The sequence below is a fragment of the Oncorhynchus gorbuscha genome, linkage group LG16 (genome assembly GCF_021184085.1).
Source record: "Oncorhynchus gorbuscha isolate QuinsamMale2020 ecotype Even-year linkage group LG16, OgorEven_v1.0, whole genome shotgun sequence".
Lineage (NCBI taxonomy): Eukaryota > Metazoa > Chordata > Actinopteri > Salmoniformes > Salmonidae > Oncorhynchus > Oncorhynchus gorbuscha.
This window is the reverse complement of record NC_060188.1, coordinates 68,263,677-68,281,586: the sequence shown is the minus strand read 5'-3', so window position 1 is coordinate 68,281,586 and position 17,910 is coordinate 68,263,677. Positions and strand designations below refer to the sequence as shown.

Below are 17,910 nucleotides of genomic sequence, written 5' to 3'. Positions count from 1 at the left end.
ACTACACTACTACATTGCATCCAGTAATTGAACTAATAAGGCGGTTTACATTTTCATTAGACCAGTATCCACATAGACACCCATTAGAATAATCGTTACCCCTAAATTTAGCCAAAATAAATGTCAGGGTCATTGAGACAACCTCTAATTTAGGATCAAACAAGACTTCACTGTTGACTACATTGTTTGATATCAGTTAAGACTATTGGTTTCAGGAAATGGCAGAGGTTTTCAAAACTTCTAAATGCTTCAACTTCCGGAGGGGGAAGTTGTCTGACGCCCTCTGGACCTCCCCCTACCCAACTTTAGGCCTACATCAGCACCACCTTGTCAGAAAATTCTAGGTAGAGCCCTAATTGTAAACTTAAACATATAATACATCTTCTTAGGGATAGGCCCCCCCCCCTTTTTTTCCAATTTTCACCTAAAATGGCATACCCAAATCTAACTGCCTGTAGGTCAGGCCCTGAAGCAAGGATATGCATATTATTGGTACCATTTGAAAGGAAACACTTTTCAGTTTGTGGAAATGCGAATTGAATGTAGGAGAATATAACACAATAGATCTGGTAGAAAATGCAAAGAAAAAAAGCATCTGTTTTTTTCTACCACCATCTTTGAAATGCAACAGAAAGGTCCAGGTTATAGCCATCACTCTGGTTGTAATTCCGATGGTGTCCACAAGATTGCATTAGTGTATGTGAAAAGTTTCAGATACTGTATACTTGGACTTTGATTTAGCTTTTCCAGTATTAGTAGCCATATTATAAGTTTGCAAAACAAACATTTTTCTTAACTCTAAATATTCTTGTAATTTTTGTCCAAAATGATATGGCATGCTGTCGCGCAAGGTTCGTAGCTACATTTTACGACAGATACAGGGTTTCCGGATGCTCCCGTAAAGCCCAGCTCACTGGCTATCTAGCTAGCGTTGTTTGACCCCCATTTGTGCTTATTTGACAAAGTTAGTCGTTCAAATGAAGAACCTCCGCGAAATTGGTGTGCCATGAAGCCGTCGCTCTCTGACCAAATATGCTGTCCTATAGGATATACTACACCCCTAATGATATAGTGAAGTCTGGTTACATTCTAGGATCTCTGAGGAATACATACGAACGCGATTTGACTGGTTGAAACAACATTTAGGGTTAGATTTTTCAGATTCCTTTCTTTGCAAATTGAAGGAGTGGAAATACAAAATCGATCGTGCATGCTATATGGACCTTTTTAGAATATGAAAAGGGATTTTATTTAACAAAATTACACTTCATGTTATCTCTGGGACCCTTTGGATGATAAATCAGAGCAAGACTTCAGAATGTAAGTCCACATTTCACCTTCAGAAATTAATTTATCAAACCTATCGCGGTGAAAGTGTTTTGTTAGGAGCTCTCCTCAAACAATAGCATGGCATTCTTTTGCAGTAATAGCTACTGTAAATTGGACAGTACAGTTATATTAACAATTTAAGCTTTCAGCCGATATAAGACACTTATATGTACCGGGATTTGTTTCTCTAAAAATCTGTCATTGTGACAAGGCGCTGCATGATTTACAACTGTCCCGTTGATGGGACACCTATCCCTAAAAATGATTAAATACATTTTTAAAATCCTCATCAATCTACACACAATACCTCATAATGACAAAGCGAAAACAGATTTTTAGAAATGTTTTAATATGTGCTAAATATAAAAAGCATACCTTATTTACATACGTTTTCAGACTCTCTGCACACACCTGTAAGGTTCCACAGTTGACAGTGCATGTCAGAGCAAAAACCAAGCCATGAGGTTGAAGGAATTGTCCATAGAGTTCTGAGGCAGGATTGTGTCAAAGTACAGATCTGGGGAAGGGTACCAAAAAAATCAATCCGCAGTATTGAAGGTCCCCAAGAACAGTGTCCCCCATCATTCTTAAATGGAAGAAGTTTGGAACCACCAAGACTCTTCCAAGAGCTGCCCCCCTAGCCAAACTGCATATGAGGAGAAGGGCCTTGGTCAGGGAGGTGAACAAGAACCCAATGGTCACTCTGACAGACCTCCTGAGTTCCTCTGTGGAAATGGGAGAACCTTCCAGAAGACAACCATCTCCGCAGCACTCCACCAATCAGGCCTTAATGGTAGAGTGGCCCGACGGAAGCCACTCAGCAAAAAGGCACACGACAGCCTGCTTGGAGTTTGCCAAAAGGCATCTAAAGGACACTCCGACTATGAGAAACAAGATTTTCTGGTCTGATGAAACCAAGATTACTCTTTGGCCTAAATGTCACGTCTGGAGGAAATCTGGCAGCATCCCTACGGATGGCACAGTGGTGGCAGAATCATGCTGTGGGGATGTTTTTCAGCTGCAGGAACTGGGAGATGAGTCTGGACCGAGGGTAAGATGAACGGCGCAAAGTACAGAGATCCTTGATGGAGCAGGTTTTCAGAGCCCTCAGGACCTCAGACTGGGGGAGGTTTACCTTCCCTAAGCACACAGCCAAGAGAACGCAGGAGTGACTTTGGGATGAGTTTCTGAATGTCCTTCCTTGGCCTAGCCAGAGGCCGACTTGAACCCAATCGAATCTCTGAAAATAGCTGTGCAGCATTACTTCCCATCCAACCTAACAGAGCTTGAGAGGATCTGCAGAGAAGAACGGGATAAACTCTCCAAATACAGGTGTGCAAACTTGTAGCGTCATACCCAAGAAGACTCGAGGCTGTAATCGCTGCCAAAGGTGAATCAATAAAGTACTGAGTAAAGTGTCTGAATACTTATGTACATTTTTATTATTTTATTTCTTTGTAAATTTGCAAATATTTCTAAACTTTTTTCTTTGTCATTATGGGCTATTGTGTGTGGATTGAAAAGAAAAAAACAAACAATTTAATCCATTTTACAATAAGGCTGTAGCGTAACGAATTGTGGAAAAAGGTCTGAATACCATCCCATCCGAAGGCAATGTAAATTGGATGTTTCTGTATTTAATTTTCATTAAATTTGCTAACATTTCTAAAAACATGTTTTAATTTTGTCATTATGGGGTATTGTGTGTAGATGGGTAAGAATTTAGTTTTTAATCCATTTTGAATTCAGGCTGTAACACAAAATTTGGCAAGGCAAATATGAATACTTTCTCAAGGCCCACACATTGGTGGTCCAGGTGTACAGTTGTGGCCAAAAGTTTTGAGAATGACACAAATATTAATTTCCACAAAGTCTGTTGCCTCAGTGTCTTTAGATATTTTTGTCAGATTTTACTATGGGATAGTGAAGAATAATTACAAGCAATTCATAAGTGTCAAAGGCTTTTATTGACAATTACATGAAGTTGATGCAAAGAGTCAGTATTTGCATTGCTGACCCTTTTTTTTCAAGACCTCTGCAATCTGCCCTGGCATGCTGTCAATTAACTTCTGGGCCACATCCTGACTGATGGCATGCTGTCAATTAACTTCTGGGCTACATTCTGACTGATGGCAGTTCATTCTTGCATAATCAATGCTTGGAGTTTGTCAGAATTTGTGGGGTTTTGTTTGTCCACCCGCCTCTTGAGGATTGACCACAAGTTCTCAATGGGATTAAGGTCTGGGGAGTTTCCTGGCCATGGACCCAAAATATCGATATTTTGTTCCCCAAGCCACTCAGTTATCACTTTTGCCTTATGGCAAGGTGCTCCATCGTGCTGGAAAAGGCATTGTTCATCACCAAACTGTTCCTGGATGGTTGGGAGAAGTTGCTCTCGAAGGATGTTGGTACCATTCTTTATTCATGGCTGTGTTCTTAGGCAAAATTGTGAGTGAGCCCACTCCCTTGACTGAGAAGCAACCCACACATGAATGGTCTCAAGATGCTTTACTGTTGGCATGACACAGGACTGATGGTAGCGCTCACCTTGTCTTCTCCGGACAAGCTTTTTCCGGATGCCCCAAAAAATCGGAAAGGGGATTCATCAGAGAAAAGGACTTTAACCCAGTCCTCAGGAGTCCAATCCCTGTACCTTTTGCAGAATATCAGTCTGTCCCTGATGTTTTTCCTGGAGAGAAGTGGCTTCTTTGCTGCCCTTCTTGACACCAGGCCATCCTCCAAAAGTCTTCGCCTCACTGTGTGTGCAGATGCACTCACACCTGCCTGCTGCCATTACTGAGCAAGCTCTGTACTGGTGGGGCCCCGATCCCGCAGCTGAATCAACTTTAGGAGACGGTCCTGGTGCTTACTGGACTTTCTTGGGTGCCCTGAAGCCGCCTTCACAACAATTGAACCCCTCTCCTTGAAGTTCTTGATGATCCGATAAATGGTTGATGTGGGTGCAATCTTACTGGCAGCAATATCCTTGCCTGTGAATCCCTTTTTGTGTAAAGCAATGATGACGGCGCGTGTTTCCTTGCAGGTAACCATGGTTGGCAGAGGAAGAACAATGATTCCAAGCACCACCCTCCTTTTGAAGCTTCCAGTCTGTTATTCAAACTCAATCTGCATGACAGAGTGATCTCCAGCCTTGTCCTCGTCAACACTCACACCCGTGTTAACGAGAGAATCACTGACATGTCAGCTAGTCCTTTTGTGGCAGGGCTGAAATGCAGTGGAAATGTTTTTTGGGGATTCAGTTCATTTGCATGGGAAAGAGGGACTTTGCAATTCATCTGATCACACTTCATAACATTCTGGAGTAGATGCAAATTGCCATCATACGAACTGAGGCAGCAGACTTTGAAAATTAATATTTGTGTCTCTCAATTTTTGGCCATGACTACTATGTACCACTGGTGGGCAGTAGTGATGTTTTGATTGACGTGTGTGTTTCCTGTCTGTTTGTTGAAGGAGTCTAGGCACGACAAAGAAAAATCTGACAAGAAGGAGAAGAGGGACAGCAGTGGTGGGAAGGATGAGAAAAAACAATATCCTTAAGTTCTGGGTAACACTTCAGAACTGAAATTATGGAATTAATTAACTTCTGGAGACATAGTATTTGGTGTAATTATAATTGTATTGCCTTGAGTACTGTATATATTTTAATTGTATTATTCAAGACAACCAAATCAAAATATTGGGTCTAAATAAACATGACCCAGTGAGATGTTTCTAATCTCGCTACCTTGTGGTAGATTTTCTATTGATCTTTTATGTGTATCTAACGAATTGCAATGTTTTTACTATTTGAAGTTTTTCCTTAATGGTGGTACTCATAAGTCTTCTGACAAGCACAGATAATGTGTTACAGTTCAGTCAGTGAAGGTAAGTAGTAATGGAATAGTATATGAAAAGTTAATTTAATATTACGCTTGACTTTCAAGTGTTTGTATGATTTGGTCTTTGTCTAAAGCATGTCTTCATTCTTATACTCCTTCCTCACCCTCACCTCCCAATCTGTGGGCTGCAGCAGACCTGGAGAAGCCGTGCTTTCCCCTAGACAGACAGACAGACAGACAGACGGAGAGACAGACAGTTACCCTCCCTCACCCCTGTACCATGCTGTTAGCTAGTGCTCTGTTTTCTCTGCCTTGTGCAGTCTGAGATGAGGCATCTGAAATTTTACTTATTTCTGCCTGTTTCAGTTGTAACTGTCTGCAAGTGATGTTAGTTTTAGTGTTTGAAACTTGCAGATCTCCTTTATTTTTTATTTCAATTTATTTCAGTAACCAACTGAAAGTGAGTTTCTTTTGTTTTTGTTTTTTACTTTTGAATATTGGCACAATGTGCTATTCAAATCACGAAATGTTATTCTATTCAGAAATTAAACTGGTAACTGAATGAAATGCTCTCGAAAGCATCAGGTCATACAGTCGATAATCACAAATGCCTCGTGGAAAAAAATGTATCTGTTTCTTGTTGTCAGGCTCCTCCCCTCTTGTTTTATTGGCATTAATAGACACGCTCCGTATTTGCATTTACCTCATTTAGTTACATGTCTATTTTATTTATCCTCCTTTTAATCCAGGCAAGTCTTTAGGCATGTATTGAGTGAAATGATACAAATGACCAGTTTGTATATTATGTGTACAATAATAAAGGTAACATGTAAGTCATATCTGTTATGTTTATTTTTCGATGTCCCCTTGCTATGTCCATTATGCGATTGTGTTATCAGGTTTTTAAATCATTTGTAAAACGACAGTTCCTCCTTGAAGCCAATAAAAAGAAATGTACAAATTTAGAAAGCTTTGTACTCCAAATACAAATGTTTCAGAAACGACCTTTTTTGGAGTTTTTATCTGCTGTACTGGACAAGTGTATGCTTTTTTTAAACTAATAAATGATAGTTTTCCTAGTGAGCCATTCGTGTTTGGTGTCCACTTATTTGAACTTTTAGGGTTATTTGCCATCCCACTTCACTTCGTTGTTACAGTTAAGCTGAAGTAACACAGACCTTTCAGTTGGTCAGGCAAGAAGTTATTAGAAAGTTCAAGTTCCCGCACAAAGGGTCCACAGAGAATGCTCTAAACCGTGCATAGAGACATCCCCAGTGTTGAGCAATGCTATAAAGCCTTATAGGAGAAGTTTTTGCAGTTTATTTTCTGATATGTACAGAAACCCTTAAGAGAAAAGATTTGAGTCAGAGTGCAGTATAACTTCAGTACACTGCAGTTATTCTGCAATACCACAGTTGACTGCAGTTACTGCACTTTTCCTGCCGTTTCAAAACTGCACTTCTTTTTTTGTAAGTGAAGCTCTTAAATACCTTAGATTAATAGTCTAGTGTTCGCCGATCAGATTTTCCACCAATGCTCCTTATCGGATATATCACTTCACTCTGTAAACTGGCCATATCTGTTGCAAGACCCATTTACTGATGCTTATTTATAAAACCCTCTTAGGGCCTCACTCCCCCTATCTTAGTGACCCACTGCAACCCTCATCCTCCATATACTGTACAACACCTGTTCTACCTTATTGCCCTTAGTGCTGTTACCTGTGGCTAAAGGTTTCTACCATGTTTGTGCTGCTACTGTGTTTCATGTTGTGTTGCTACCATTCTGTGTTTTAGGTCTATGTAGTGTTGTCTGTCTCGTATTTTGTCCCGGCAGGATGCCTCTTGGTAGGCCGTCATTGTTTGTAAATTAGAATTAGTTCTTAATTGACTTGCCTAGTTAAAGGTTAAACAAATAGTGTTCAGACTAGGCTCCTAGTCTTGTTATTTTACAGTTGAGGGCATTCTCCTGTTCCTCTCTGCCTCTGTTTTTAGCTTGGTCGTAAATCACAAGTTCCCTAGCTTTACATCATTTATCACACAAAATCCCCAGACCAAGTCCTGTCCAGTCTGGCAATCCTGCTAGTTCATACATGTACATTGGAAATAACCCTCTCTCATTCCTTCTTTGTTATATAGTGCATTGTCATGAAAAAATTGCTTGCATATACCATTCAACCGTAATGACATTCTACTCCAGGGCAAGCCTTATGGATTGTCCATATTGTGTCATTCTCTGACCAGTTCAAGATCATGCTTGCGGGATGAATAGTCGGCTGGATAAATGTTAATATTTCCTTTTTTCGTCCTGTCTATTATATGGTGCAGTATGATCACTGGAGATATTTGGATGATAAAACGTATTGTCCCTGTATGACAGAATAACATTCAATAGCTTAACCAATAATATTAGAAAATAACTGAATTTTAAATCCACTTTTATTTACAAAATGTAATAAAATTCTTTGTACAGGACCTCACAAGGTTCAGTATGTCCACACATGCAGTTCTTATCACTACGCAGCTTGGCAATTTTCTCATTGCTGAGGTGCAATTACAAATTAAATAACTAAAAGGATCCGATTCGTTATAAAGTTGAGATTGTTTGCTAACTTCCTAGGGTCTGCTTTAGGTTGCAGTTTGGTAAAGTGATCACCAATTTCACATGCATTTTATTTGTTAAAAAACAAAAAAAACAAAAAAAGATACCTTCATTAATAAAATCAATGTTTCTTAACATTTATGCTTCTCCATGGTTAAAGAATTATCTTATTCATCATCTGTTTCCTGCTTGGCATGTCTTCAAAGTGTAGGCTAGTGGATCACAGTTTTTCTAGAAACATAAAAACACAGAAATACTCTTGTATTCTTCTGATAGTTATTTTTCTCAAACATAAAACAGAAATACTCTAGTTGTATTCCTCTGATCTCTCCACTCTCATTGGGTTAATTACTGAATAATGATCAATCTAAACAGAAAACACAGGTACAAAGAAATGAATGTAAATTACAACTAGATATAGTGTGCTATTATTTACCAAACATGTTAAGATAGAGATTTAACTCCATTAGTATATATTATCATTGGATTGCATTGCAATTAGACTTACAATTTAATAACCGTTTTGTGAAAGATATGTAGCCAATTTTGATTAATATGAGTACTCAAACCTTTTATGTTGTAAATTGGGGTGTACTATTTATAACAAAAAATATATTCTGCTCAGTAGGCCTATACTGTAAATATGCAAGTGTTCTCTACAACTTAAAAAAAAAACTCAATCACAACATGGCCTCATATGGCTTTTAAAAACTGATCATGTCTTCAAAAAATGTAATATTTAATATTAATATTTTTGTTTGGCAGTAGTGACAAGTGTGGGCCATTGCCCAAATTAAATATTGTATTTTTAACCAGTCATGTTATGCTGCTACCATGGTGATAAAATGTCAGCTTGTCCATCAGGCTCTAAGAAAATGGACAGCACTTGACATTTTAAATAACCAATGATTTCAAATTATTCATATTTTTTAAATAAAAGATTAGGGTACAACATTGTCCTTTTCTTTTGATCCTACCCTATTGATTGAAGTTTGTCTTAGATTATTATATGACATTAAATCATTTTATAGTAAAATAGGCAGATGACTCTAGTACGTTCAATAAAACACAAAATTTTTCAATAAACATTTTACCACTAAAATACACCTGTAAAGGCTTGAAATTACTGAGTGTTCTCTGGGATGAGTTTCTTAATGGTAAGTAATGGCTTTTTTTCTTCAAAATAATTTAACTAAAACTTTCCCCACTTATAGATTACAACAGTATAAATGTTTTCTTTCTTTCCTACCCTATATTCTTTTGCGATTCTTGTATTTTCAAGTGAACCAAAATGGAGTTGCATTGCTGTGATGCTGAATGCTCCGTAAGGCACTAAGAGAGGCAGGTCCCATATTTGAAGAAGCACAGGTCCTATTGCGTCACCATGGTCAATAATCGTGCCAGGCTTGGCAACACAGGATGGGCATTTGTTGACTGTGGGTTTGGGTCCAAGCTGATGACCAAGTCTGCCGCCTCGCCTCCAGGGTGCCAGCCAGTGGGTTGTGTTCCTACAGAGTGACTGTCCCTTCCTCCAGACACACCAGCGGAAGGGACAGACTTCAGATCTGTAAAACCGGAGTCGGATTTCAACAGAATTGTTTGTTGATACCATAAAATGTTATATTTTTCAGTAATAGGCAAACTTACATAAAACATATAGACCATTCAGGACCCTTGAAGACTAGATTTCAACAACATTCAAAATCAGTGTTTGTAGCCTATTCTTGAAAAATATTCTAGAACACACCAATACATGCATTGCTTATGTTGAAACCATTATCAGCTTATCATAACATTGTGTTGCAATAGCATTCAGTAACAGGATGACATCAATTCTGAGAGACACTTAGTGCCCAAGACAGGGCTCTCCAACCATGTTCCTGGTGAGCTACCCTCCTATAGGTTTTCACTCCAACCCCAGTTGTAAGCAACCTTATTCAGTGTATCCACCAGCTAATTATTAGAATCAGGTGCACTAGATTAGGGTTGGAGCAAAAACCTCCAAGACGGTATCTCTCCAGGAACAGGGTTGAAGAGCCCTGGCCCAGACAACTGGAACAAAATGTGGGAGAGACATACCCCCTAGATTTTAACACTCTCTGTTCCATACACATTATAGCCTTCTCGGTACGTGGCAAAATTCTGGGTGTTTGCCGGAGGAGCTGGTTTAAAGTTTTGGGCATTCTTAGCCAGATTCAGTCGTTTGGTTTCAGCCCGTGACTTATAACAGAACTCTATCAAAGCCACGGTCATAGCCAGCCCTAGCCCTCCAACCAGAATATAGAAGACTCCCGCCACATTGCTCAAGCTTAGAGCACTTGTCTTGTCCTGGGGAAGGTAAAGAACAATGTTAAGAATTTTTTTACAGACATTTTGGTTGTGACCTGATCAAACAAGAAAGGCAAAATCTCCCCAAGTCAAATCCAGCTCTAATGAAGATGACACCCCCACTATTAGTGATCTAATGGATTACCCCAACAACTCTGTATGGTTCTATCAACTGTATAGGCAGTGAATCCCATGGAGACATATGCCTACTCTGGGGTAGTATTGAAGTAAACTACAGAGGTTGACCTGCTGAATGACTTCCCTACAACAGTGGGAAGCTGGGAGCAGCTTGGGACTGTCTGGTAGGTCAGTCAATCCTCAACAATAGCAGGAGAGGTGGGTCAACTCTGCAGGTAGTTAATAACAGCTAGATTGGTGAATGTCGAGAAAAAGGTTCCTTATACCTTACTCTGTGGCTCGTTTACGAGGCCACCCTAAAGGAAGGTGGTCAATGTCGTACAGGTCAAAAAACTCTTCATTGGCCCTGACTTCACTGTGATATTGTAGTTCTTCAAATGTACCATTAATAATCTGACTGAATCTCACAATTTCAATCAAAGTGGCAAGATGTTAGAACTGTGAATTGAACCATTTTGCTGCTTCTAAGATCCAAACTTAGATATTGAAATTCATTTATAAGAGTTTTACCATTTGCATTTTAACCCTATAAGTGTGTCCTTTCAATTGTGCTTCATATAGACTGTCATAGGAGAGCCCTGATGTTGGCTACAGGGCCAGTATGTCCTGTCCTCTGAATTTCTCAGAGGGTTAAATAACTGGTTTATATTAAATCCTTTAACTTCATGAAGTGTGCAAACAAAATCTCCTTATTGTGACATTTCACAGTTCAAACATGACCGTCAGATTCCACATCATCACTGTATGACCAGGTGGAGTTTGAAAGTTATTTTGGAGTTTGTCAGAGTGAAGAAGCTTGTTCAGTAAGTCACACTGTATAATGTTAATGGATTGAATATACTCAATTAGCACGCAAATAAGTAAGGACACTAATAAACAATATTTCAATAAAAGTTTGGTCAACAAAACAGTAGCATAATGGTTACAATTCAAGGGTTGACATTTGTCTATGGTAAATATGAATACAAATGTCATTTGACATTTTCCAGGGCATGCTGCACCTTTTCAACTATCATTACATATGTCTAAGCTGTGTAATGAGATCTTAGGAATAATACTCATTCATAATTGAACAGTAATGTAAACATTCATAATGTGGATGTGGATGTGTAAGACAAACTATGCCATGAAGTGTTTAGAGTGTTTTCACTGTGTTGCAGATATGTCATTCTTGGAACACAAAAACAAAAAGAAAAAAAATGAAAGAAAAAATATTCTATACATATATATTTTTTAAATGTATGGTATTTAGGTATTTGCATATGAACAGTTAAGTCAAAATGCAATTTGCAATCAGTACAAAAAGACCTGCAGCGACTGACCTTACTTCCAGAGTCCTTGGTTCCACATTCACCCTTATCGTACCACCATTTGTTTTTCAGCTTGTCTAAGATGCCTTGTTCACTGAGTTTCAATACGGCAAGGTTTACAGGAGTTCTTCACGTGGGAAATAACATAAATAACATTATATTATGTTATTTTATGTTATTCAAGCTTTAAACTACTTCATACTTTACAAAGCGATAGAGCAGGGTCCTGGCCAAGACAACACAGAGAGCAGGCAAAACTAACTGTCACCTTTCATACACCAGGACTAACCCCTACCGTACCGGACCCTACCTGTATCGCTTTGAGTAATCGGCACACACTGTTCAAAAAAGCACTTATGATTGGGACTAGCAGAATAGCTACTGTATAGCTCTGTATGTACATAAAATAGGTGCAATTGTTATGGGCACATGTAGCTTTTTGACCAAGGGTTTAGCAAGGTGGATCTAACAGGAACCCTTTCCTGACTAACAGACAAACAAAAACTAGCAGGCCATTTTGGTCCTAGCTGAGGGTAGCCAACGCCTCACAACATACAGCCCTTCACTGCACATGCATCCACAGAGCCACCTATAAATCTCACTTGCGTGGGCCTATACTGTGCAATTAACATCAATCAAATGTAACGTTAGGAACTACAAGAGAGCGGTAGATCTAAATTGGAGTAATATGGAATTGTAGCCAATCTGGTTTTCTATCATATATATATACTGTATATATATATATATACTGTATATATATATACCAACATGTTGATTCTATTAAGATCTGTGGCTGCATGATTAGTGTATATAGCTACTTTTTAAACTTCTAATTGCAATGAGATCAATAAAATATACAGGTAGATTTGACTGAATAAGACTAAGGAATGTAAAAGCTACACAGTTTCTAATGAGTCCTGAAGTAGGGTGTTATGTTTGTAAGACATTATGCTCTCTACATGACTGCTCGATTTCTGTATTTATTTTCTTCCTGAAAAATTATCAGGGTTTGTAATTTAACTTCATTAAATATATTGTATTCACCACTGTAGTCTGCTTCATGCATAATAGCATAATATTTACATAAAAGAGGAGAGAATGGGAGGTTATTTGATCTTATCTGGCTAGACGGCTTATTTTCACAGCAATTTAGACAACATACTTCGACAACATTTATGGTTCACAGTAAGTCTCAGAAAATAACTATGTGGATAGGAATGAGTTTAGTAACAGCAGCTTTGCACAATTAGTACTGTCTCCTGCTCATACTGAGCTGTTGCTATGGACATGGTAAGTCACATCGGGCCAGGTTCCAGTACTGGTATCAGTGTGGAGAGAAGCAGCTAAACAATGGGCAGAATGGGCACAACATCAGGGCAAACTGGGTGTACTGACATCTGTTTCCCTACTAAGTCCCCAAGCAAGAAGAATCCCTGGCAATGGCATGGCTATCTGGTTTGGAAGAGTACCATCCCCCCTTTTTTAGACTATAGTAATGACGGACTAAATAAATAAAGCGCTATAACAGTGACATAACATAACCGTGTTATAATGCATGATGTAGTCACGGGGACAAAGCAACAACAACAACAACAAAAACAGGTGATCATTTAGTTCCCTCTTGCGTGACCCGTATCCAGAGCTGGCAGGGTGTCCTATGAGGGCATGCAAACACATGAAGTAACTCACAATAGCCATGAGCCAGCAACCTAGAGGTCAGTGGACGGAGAGCGCTGACAGGCTAACAGCGAGATAGAGGACAGTACTCTCCTAGCTAACGGGTCACTGAAGGTCTGTCCAGTAGCGGCTGACATGATAGTGACACATGCTGATGTACGCGCTGTACTGAGCATGCCTGTCAGATGGCTATCCCCTTGTGCCTGTGATTGCTGCTAGGTAAACATGCGTTGCTTCGTCCCGTCTTGATCCGGTCCAACAACGAGGAGGGGCAACGTAAAAATGCAAGGTTCAGTTGTTTTTTGAGAGTATATAATCAGTGTCCGTGGCAGGGGATGTCGAAGGACTCTTTCACTGTTACCATCAAGTATGACTCAGGTGTCAAATTAATACATATGTTGAGGTGACAAAACAAGAACTGGAAAACAATACAAACAGAACACTCCCAAAACGTACAAAGAGACAAAACTATCAAATCAACCCACGCAGTATTTGACAGTTCATTCAAGATATCAAGATACAATGTTAAAACAAAAGATGAACAACTGAGAAAACATGACACACAGAAGAAACACAATTTACTCACGTCTTTACACCATCCGATTCTCATACATCCAAATATCTATCAGCAATAGTTACTCATTCCAGTTCTTAACCTGCTGTGTGAACTTTCCTTATTGACTATATGTCTGTGATAAGCATGTCGTCTACTTTCATATTTGAGACAATTTCCCTGGGTATTTATGGTATATTTACAGTGTAATTTGCCAATGTCAGATCTAATTTGTGTCTATAATATATTGGGTTTTGCTCTGTCAGTGGTTATTACATACAATATATTTGAAGCACATTGTTAAAGTACCAACACATGCATTTTTAAGAATAAAAGAATAAACAAGAAATGTGGCAGTCAGGTGCAACATCATAACAAGGCTACCCTCTCTCTACCAAGGATTCAAGGCAGATTGCTTGCAGGACGAGGCAGCTGCTTTGTGTTGCTCTGCTATAGTTTTCATGTCCCGCTTACACTCAGGAATGAATGACTAGAGTCAACAACATCAAAGTCAGTCTGCCTGTTCTTCTACAATGTGCCAAGGGCACTGTGGTCAAGATGCAAGCAGAAGATTAAAGACAGAGACGGATCCACAGTCAGGCTGTCACTGTGCCCCCGTGTTCTGAAACACAAGATCAGGTCATATTTTACACCCTCTTGCAGCATTTCATTGGTCGGGGCAGGGCCGGCCATGGGTAGACTGACTGGTCTTGGAGACTAAGACCAAAGGAATCTGTCAGGGTCACAAGCTAAGACTGGTTTTCAGCGATGTTGTTGGTATCAGACAGAGGTTTGGATCATTTGGTGTCACTGTCATTAGAATTCTCACGTTTGCCTGCAATGCTTAGTCCCCTCAAGACTACGCTGTTCGCCTCGCCTGCCCTAGCACCCAAGGTTGAGGCAGTTTGGAGAGTGCTACAGTACACCTCAGTGCTAGGGTACATGGCCACCGCCATGTTATTCTCTTAATCAATACTTCATTCAGAATCAATTGCAACAAATTATTAATCCACTGTCAGTTAAATAAGTGATGAAATGTGTTGTTCTCTTCAAATAGAAGCTCCCTGAAGTACATTTTAGTGAAACAGCATTATAATTCCACCATGTTTGTCCTGTGGATATAAAAAGCAGAGGAAATGTACATTCTGCCATTCTGTATGTTTTGCCTTTGACAACCACAGGGCAAAGCACTAAGCTAAAAAGCCTCTGGAGAAACGTAGGAAATATCTCCCAGAGCAGCCCTGCTGCAGAGCAAAACACTAACTCCCCAAAGGAGGTCACACAGTATGGCTTCTTACCAGAAGTGCTACTCTTCAACCATCGGGAATAATACTTAGTTTCAACACTTCTTGACCTGCAGTTTAAAAATATATTTTTTTTATCAGAAATATCTCAATTGTTACTGGTCTTTTTCCTCCATTAGCCAAGTAAAGGGTTCTCAGTTTGATCTCAGTTGCACAATAAAAATAGAAAAAGCCACACGGTTTTCTGTTACAGGGCCATAGTGGATATGGTTGGAGCCTATAGGTTACAGTAGTGATATAACAGGCTTGCCGATTACTCTACTCTACGATACCCGATATTGGTGACATTGAGGCTGACCTTGGAGTCACCTCCCCCGCTGCCGCACTCTCCCTTGTCGTACCACCATTTGTTTTTCAATTTGTCCAAGAGGCCTTGCTCATTCAGTTTTAACACTGCCAGGTTAACAGCATTTCTTGAAACGATAAAACATGACTTGTAAGAAAACGAACAGGTCCGTGAGAAATCTAATATTAGAATATTGGTTAATAGTAATAATAATAATAATAATATCAAATGATTCATAAGGGGGATCACGAAAATGACAAATTGGTAAAGAATTTCAACGGTGTGTAGAGGTAAGAAGCGTTTTACAGCAAAGAAAGTGTTAAATATTAAAGAGGTGGTATGGAGGGTTACATTGCTCAGAACTGAAGTGTGCGGGATAGGGACACTGTCATAGAGAATAGAAGAATAACGACAACATACAGCATGCACGTTAACATTCATCATAAGTGACAGTGCAGCTTTTAGCAAGTTAAGTGAAAGAAACACATTGAACTGTTAAATTAGAAGCAATGCTGAACTGCCAGAGAGGGACACCACAGAGGACAGAGAGAGGAAAGGTTGAGGGGAAGAGAAAAACAAACGAGGGGTGGGTGTGGGGGCACATCAACATTCAAATGGATTTAGTAAATATGACTAATATACCAATAAGTACTTTCCCTTTGAAGAGAAAGAAAAAGACAGAAACACAGAGAGAAACGAACCATAGAGAGAACATGATAGAAATGGCTTTACGTCTACACGAGAGTTAAACACATAATACCGTTTACTTCCTGATGAACCTCAAAAAATGAAAAATTGAGGAGTGAGGAAGAAGAGGAATGGGACAACAGGAGACATCAGGGTAGGTGGAATACTATAACAACATGGAGAATATTGTTATATTATTCCACCCACCTTAATGCTGAGCCTTTAGGTGTTGCCACACCGTATCCTTTAGAGTCGAGGTTGCCGCCCACTTTCATGGTGTCACAAGGTTTCCGCTGCTCAATGTACTCGTTCATTGTGGATTCGAGAAGAAAGGCAAATTTGCCTTTCGACTTTCGCACTCGGGCAACCCCTTCTGGAGTGGTCTTTGCGAACACTGACGGTTCAGCTGATTTCATGTAAGACCACATTTTTTCATAAACTGCTATTTTGGAGCGCTGCATTTAGGGAGAGAGGGAGAAAGAGAAGACAAAATTGGTTAGTGGTGTATCTAAAAAAAAATGGAGACCTTAGCTCTCAGTGCTTAAATAACACATTTTACACACATACAGTGGGGCAAAAAAGTATTTAGTCAGCCATCAATTGTGCAAGTTATCCCACTTAAAAGGATGAGAGAGGCCTGTCATTTTCATCATAGGTACTCTTCAATTATGACAGACAAGAAGAAAATCATCCAGAAAATCACATTGTAGGATTTTAATGAATTTATTTGCAAATTATAGTGGAAAATAAGTATTTGGTCACCGACAAACAAGCAAGATTTCTGGCTCTCACAGACCTGTAACTTCTTCTTTAAGAGGCTCCTCTGTCCTCCACTCGTTACCTGTATTAATGGCACCTGTTTGCTTGTTATCGGTATAAAAGACACCTGTCCACAACCTCAAACAGTCACACTCCAAACTCCACTATGGCCAAGACCAAAAGCTGTCAAAGGACACCAGAAACAAAATTGTAGACCTGCACCAGGCTGGGAAGACTGAATCTGCAATATGTAAGCAGCTTGGCTTGAAGAAATCAACTGTGGGAGCAATTATTAGGAAATGGAAGACATACAAGACCACTGATAATCTCCCTCGATCTGGGGCTCCACGCAAGATTTCACCCCATGGGGTCAAAATGATTACAAGAACGGTGAGCAAAAATCCCAGAACTACACGGGGGGACCTAGTGAATGACCTGCAGAGAGCTGAGACCAAAGTAACAAAGCCTACCATCAGTAACACACTACGCCGCCAGGGACTCAAATCCTGCAGTGCCAGACGTGTCCCCCTGCTTAAGCCAGTACATGTCCAGGCCTGTCTGAAGTTTGCTAGAGAGCATTTGGATGATCCAGAAGAAGATTGGGAGAATGTCATATGGTCAGATGAAACCAAAATAGACATTTTGGTAAAAACTCTACTCGTCGTGTTTGGAGGACAAAGAATGCTGAGTTGCAATCCAAAGAACACCATACCTACTGTGAAGCATGGGGGTGGAAACATCATGCTTTGGAGCTGTTTGTCTGCAAAGGGACCAGGACGACTGATCCGTGTAAAAGAAAGAATGAATGGGGCCATGTATCGTGAGATTTTGAGTGAAAACCTCCTTCCATCAGCAAGGGCATTGAAGATGAAACGTGGCTGGGTCTTTCAGCATGACAATGATCCCAAACACACCGCCCGGGCAATGAAGGAGTGGCTTCGTAAGAAGCATTTCAAGGTCCTGGAGTGGCCTAGCCTGTCTCCAGATCTCAACCCCATAGAAAATATTTGGAGGGAGTTGAAAGTGTGTTGCCCAGCAACAGCCCCAAAACATCACTGCTCTAGAGGAGATATGCATGGAGGAATGGGCCAAAATA

At 39.8% G+C, this 17,910-nt stretch overlaps 2 protein-coding genes across 4 annotated transcripts in view; one reads left to right on the top strand and one right to left on the bottom strand.

Moving 5' to 3' along the window:
- LOC123998823 (THO complex subunit 2-like) overlaps window positions 1–6,254 on the top strand; it is a 69,174-nt gene extending 62,920 nt beyond the window's left edge. Inside the window, exons 37-39 of one of the 2 annotated variants that reach the window (XM_046304020.1) lie at window positions 4,804–4,880; window positions 5,166–5,217; window positions 5,366–6,254. In XM_046304020.1, coding sequence (XP_046159976.1) covers window positions 4,804–4,880; window positions 5,166–5,193 — 105 coding nt within the window. In that variant the 3' untranslated portion in view covers window positions 5,194–5,217; window positions 5,366–6,254. Of the gene's footprint in view, window positions 1–4,803; window positions 4,881–5,165; window positions 5,218–5,362 lie in introns of both variants that reach the window. The other variant, XM_046304019.1, reaches the window with a different exon arrangement.
- Window positions 6,255–7,591: 1,337 nt separating this feature from the next.
- Window positions 7,592–17,910, bottom strand: part of LOC123999298 (glutamate receptor 3-like) — a 124,907-nt gene continuing 114,588 nt past the window's right edge. Inside the window, exons 13-16 of one of the 2 annotated variants that reach the window (XM_046304909.1) lie at window positions 16,263–16,510; window positions 15,381–15,495; window positions 9,852–10,100; window positions 7,592–9,337 (exon numbers count right to left, since the gene is read on the bottom strand). In XM_046304909.1, coding sequence (XP_046160865.1) covers window positions 9,855–10,100; window positions 15,381–15,495; window positions 16,263–16,510 — 609 coding nt within the window. In that variant the 3' untranslated portion in view covers window positions 7,592–9,337; window positions 9,852–9,854. Of the gene's footprint in view, window positions 9,338–9,851; window positions 10,101–11,560; window positions 11,676–15,380; window positions 15,496–16,262; window positions 16,511–17,910 lie in introns of both variants that reach the window. The other variant, XM_046304910.1, reaches the window with a different exon arrangement.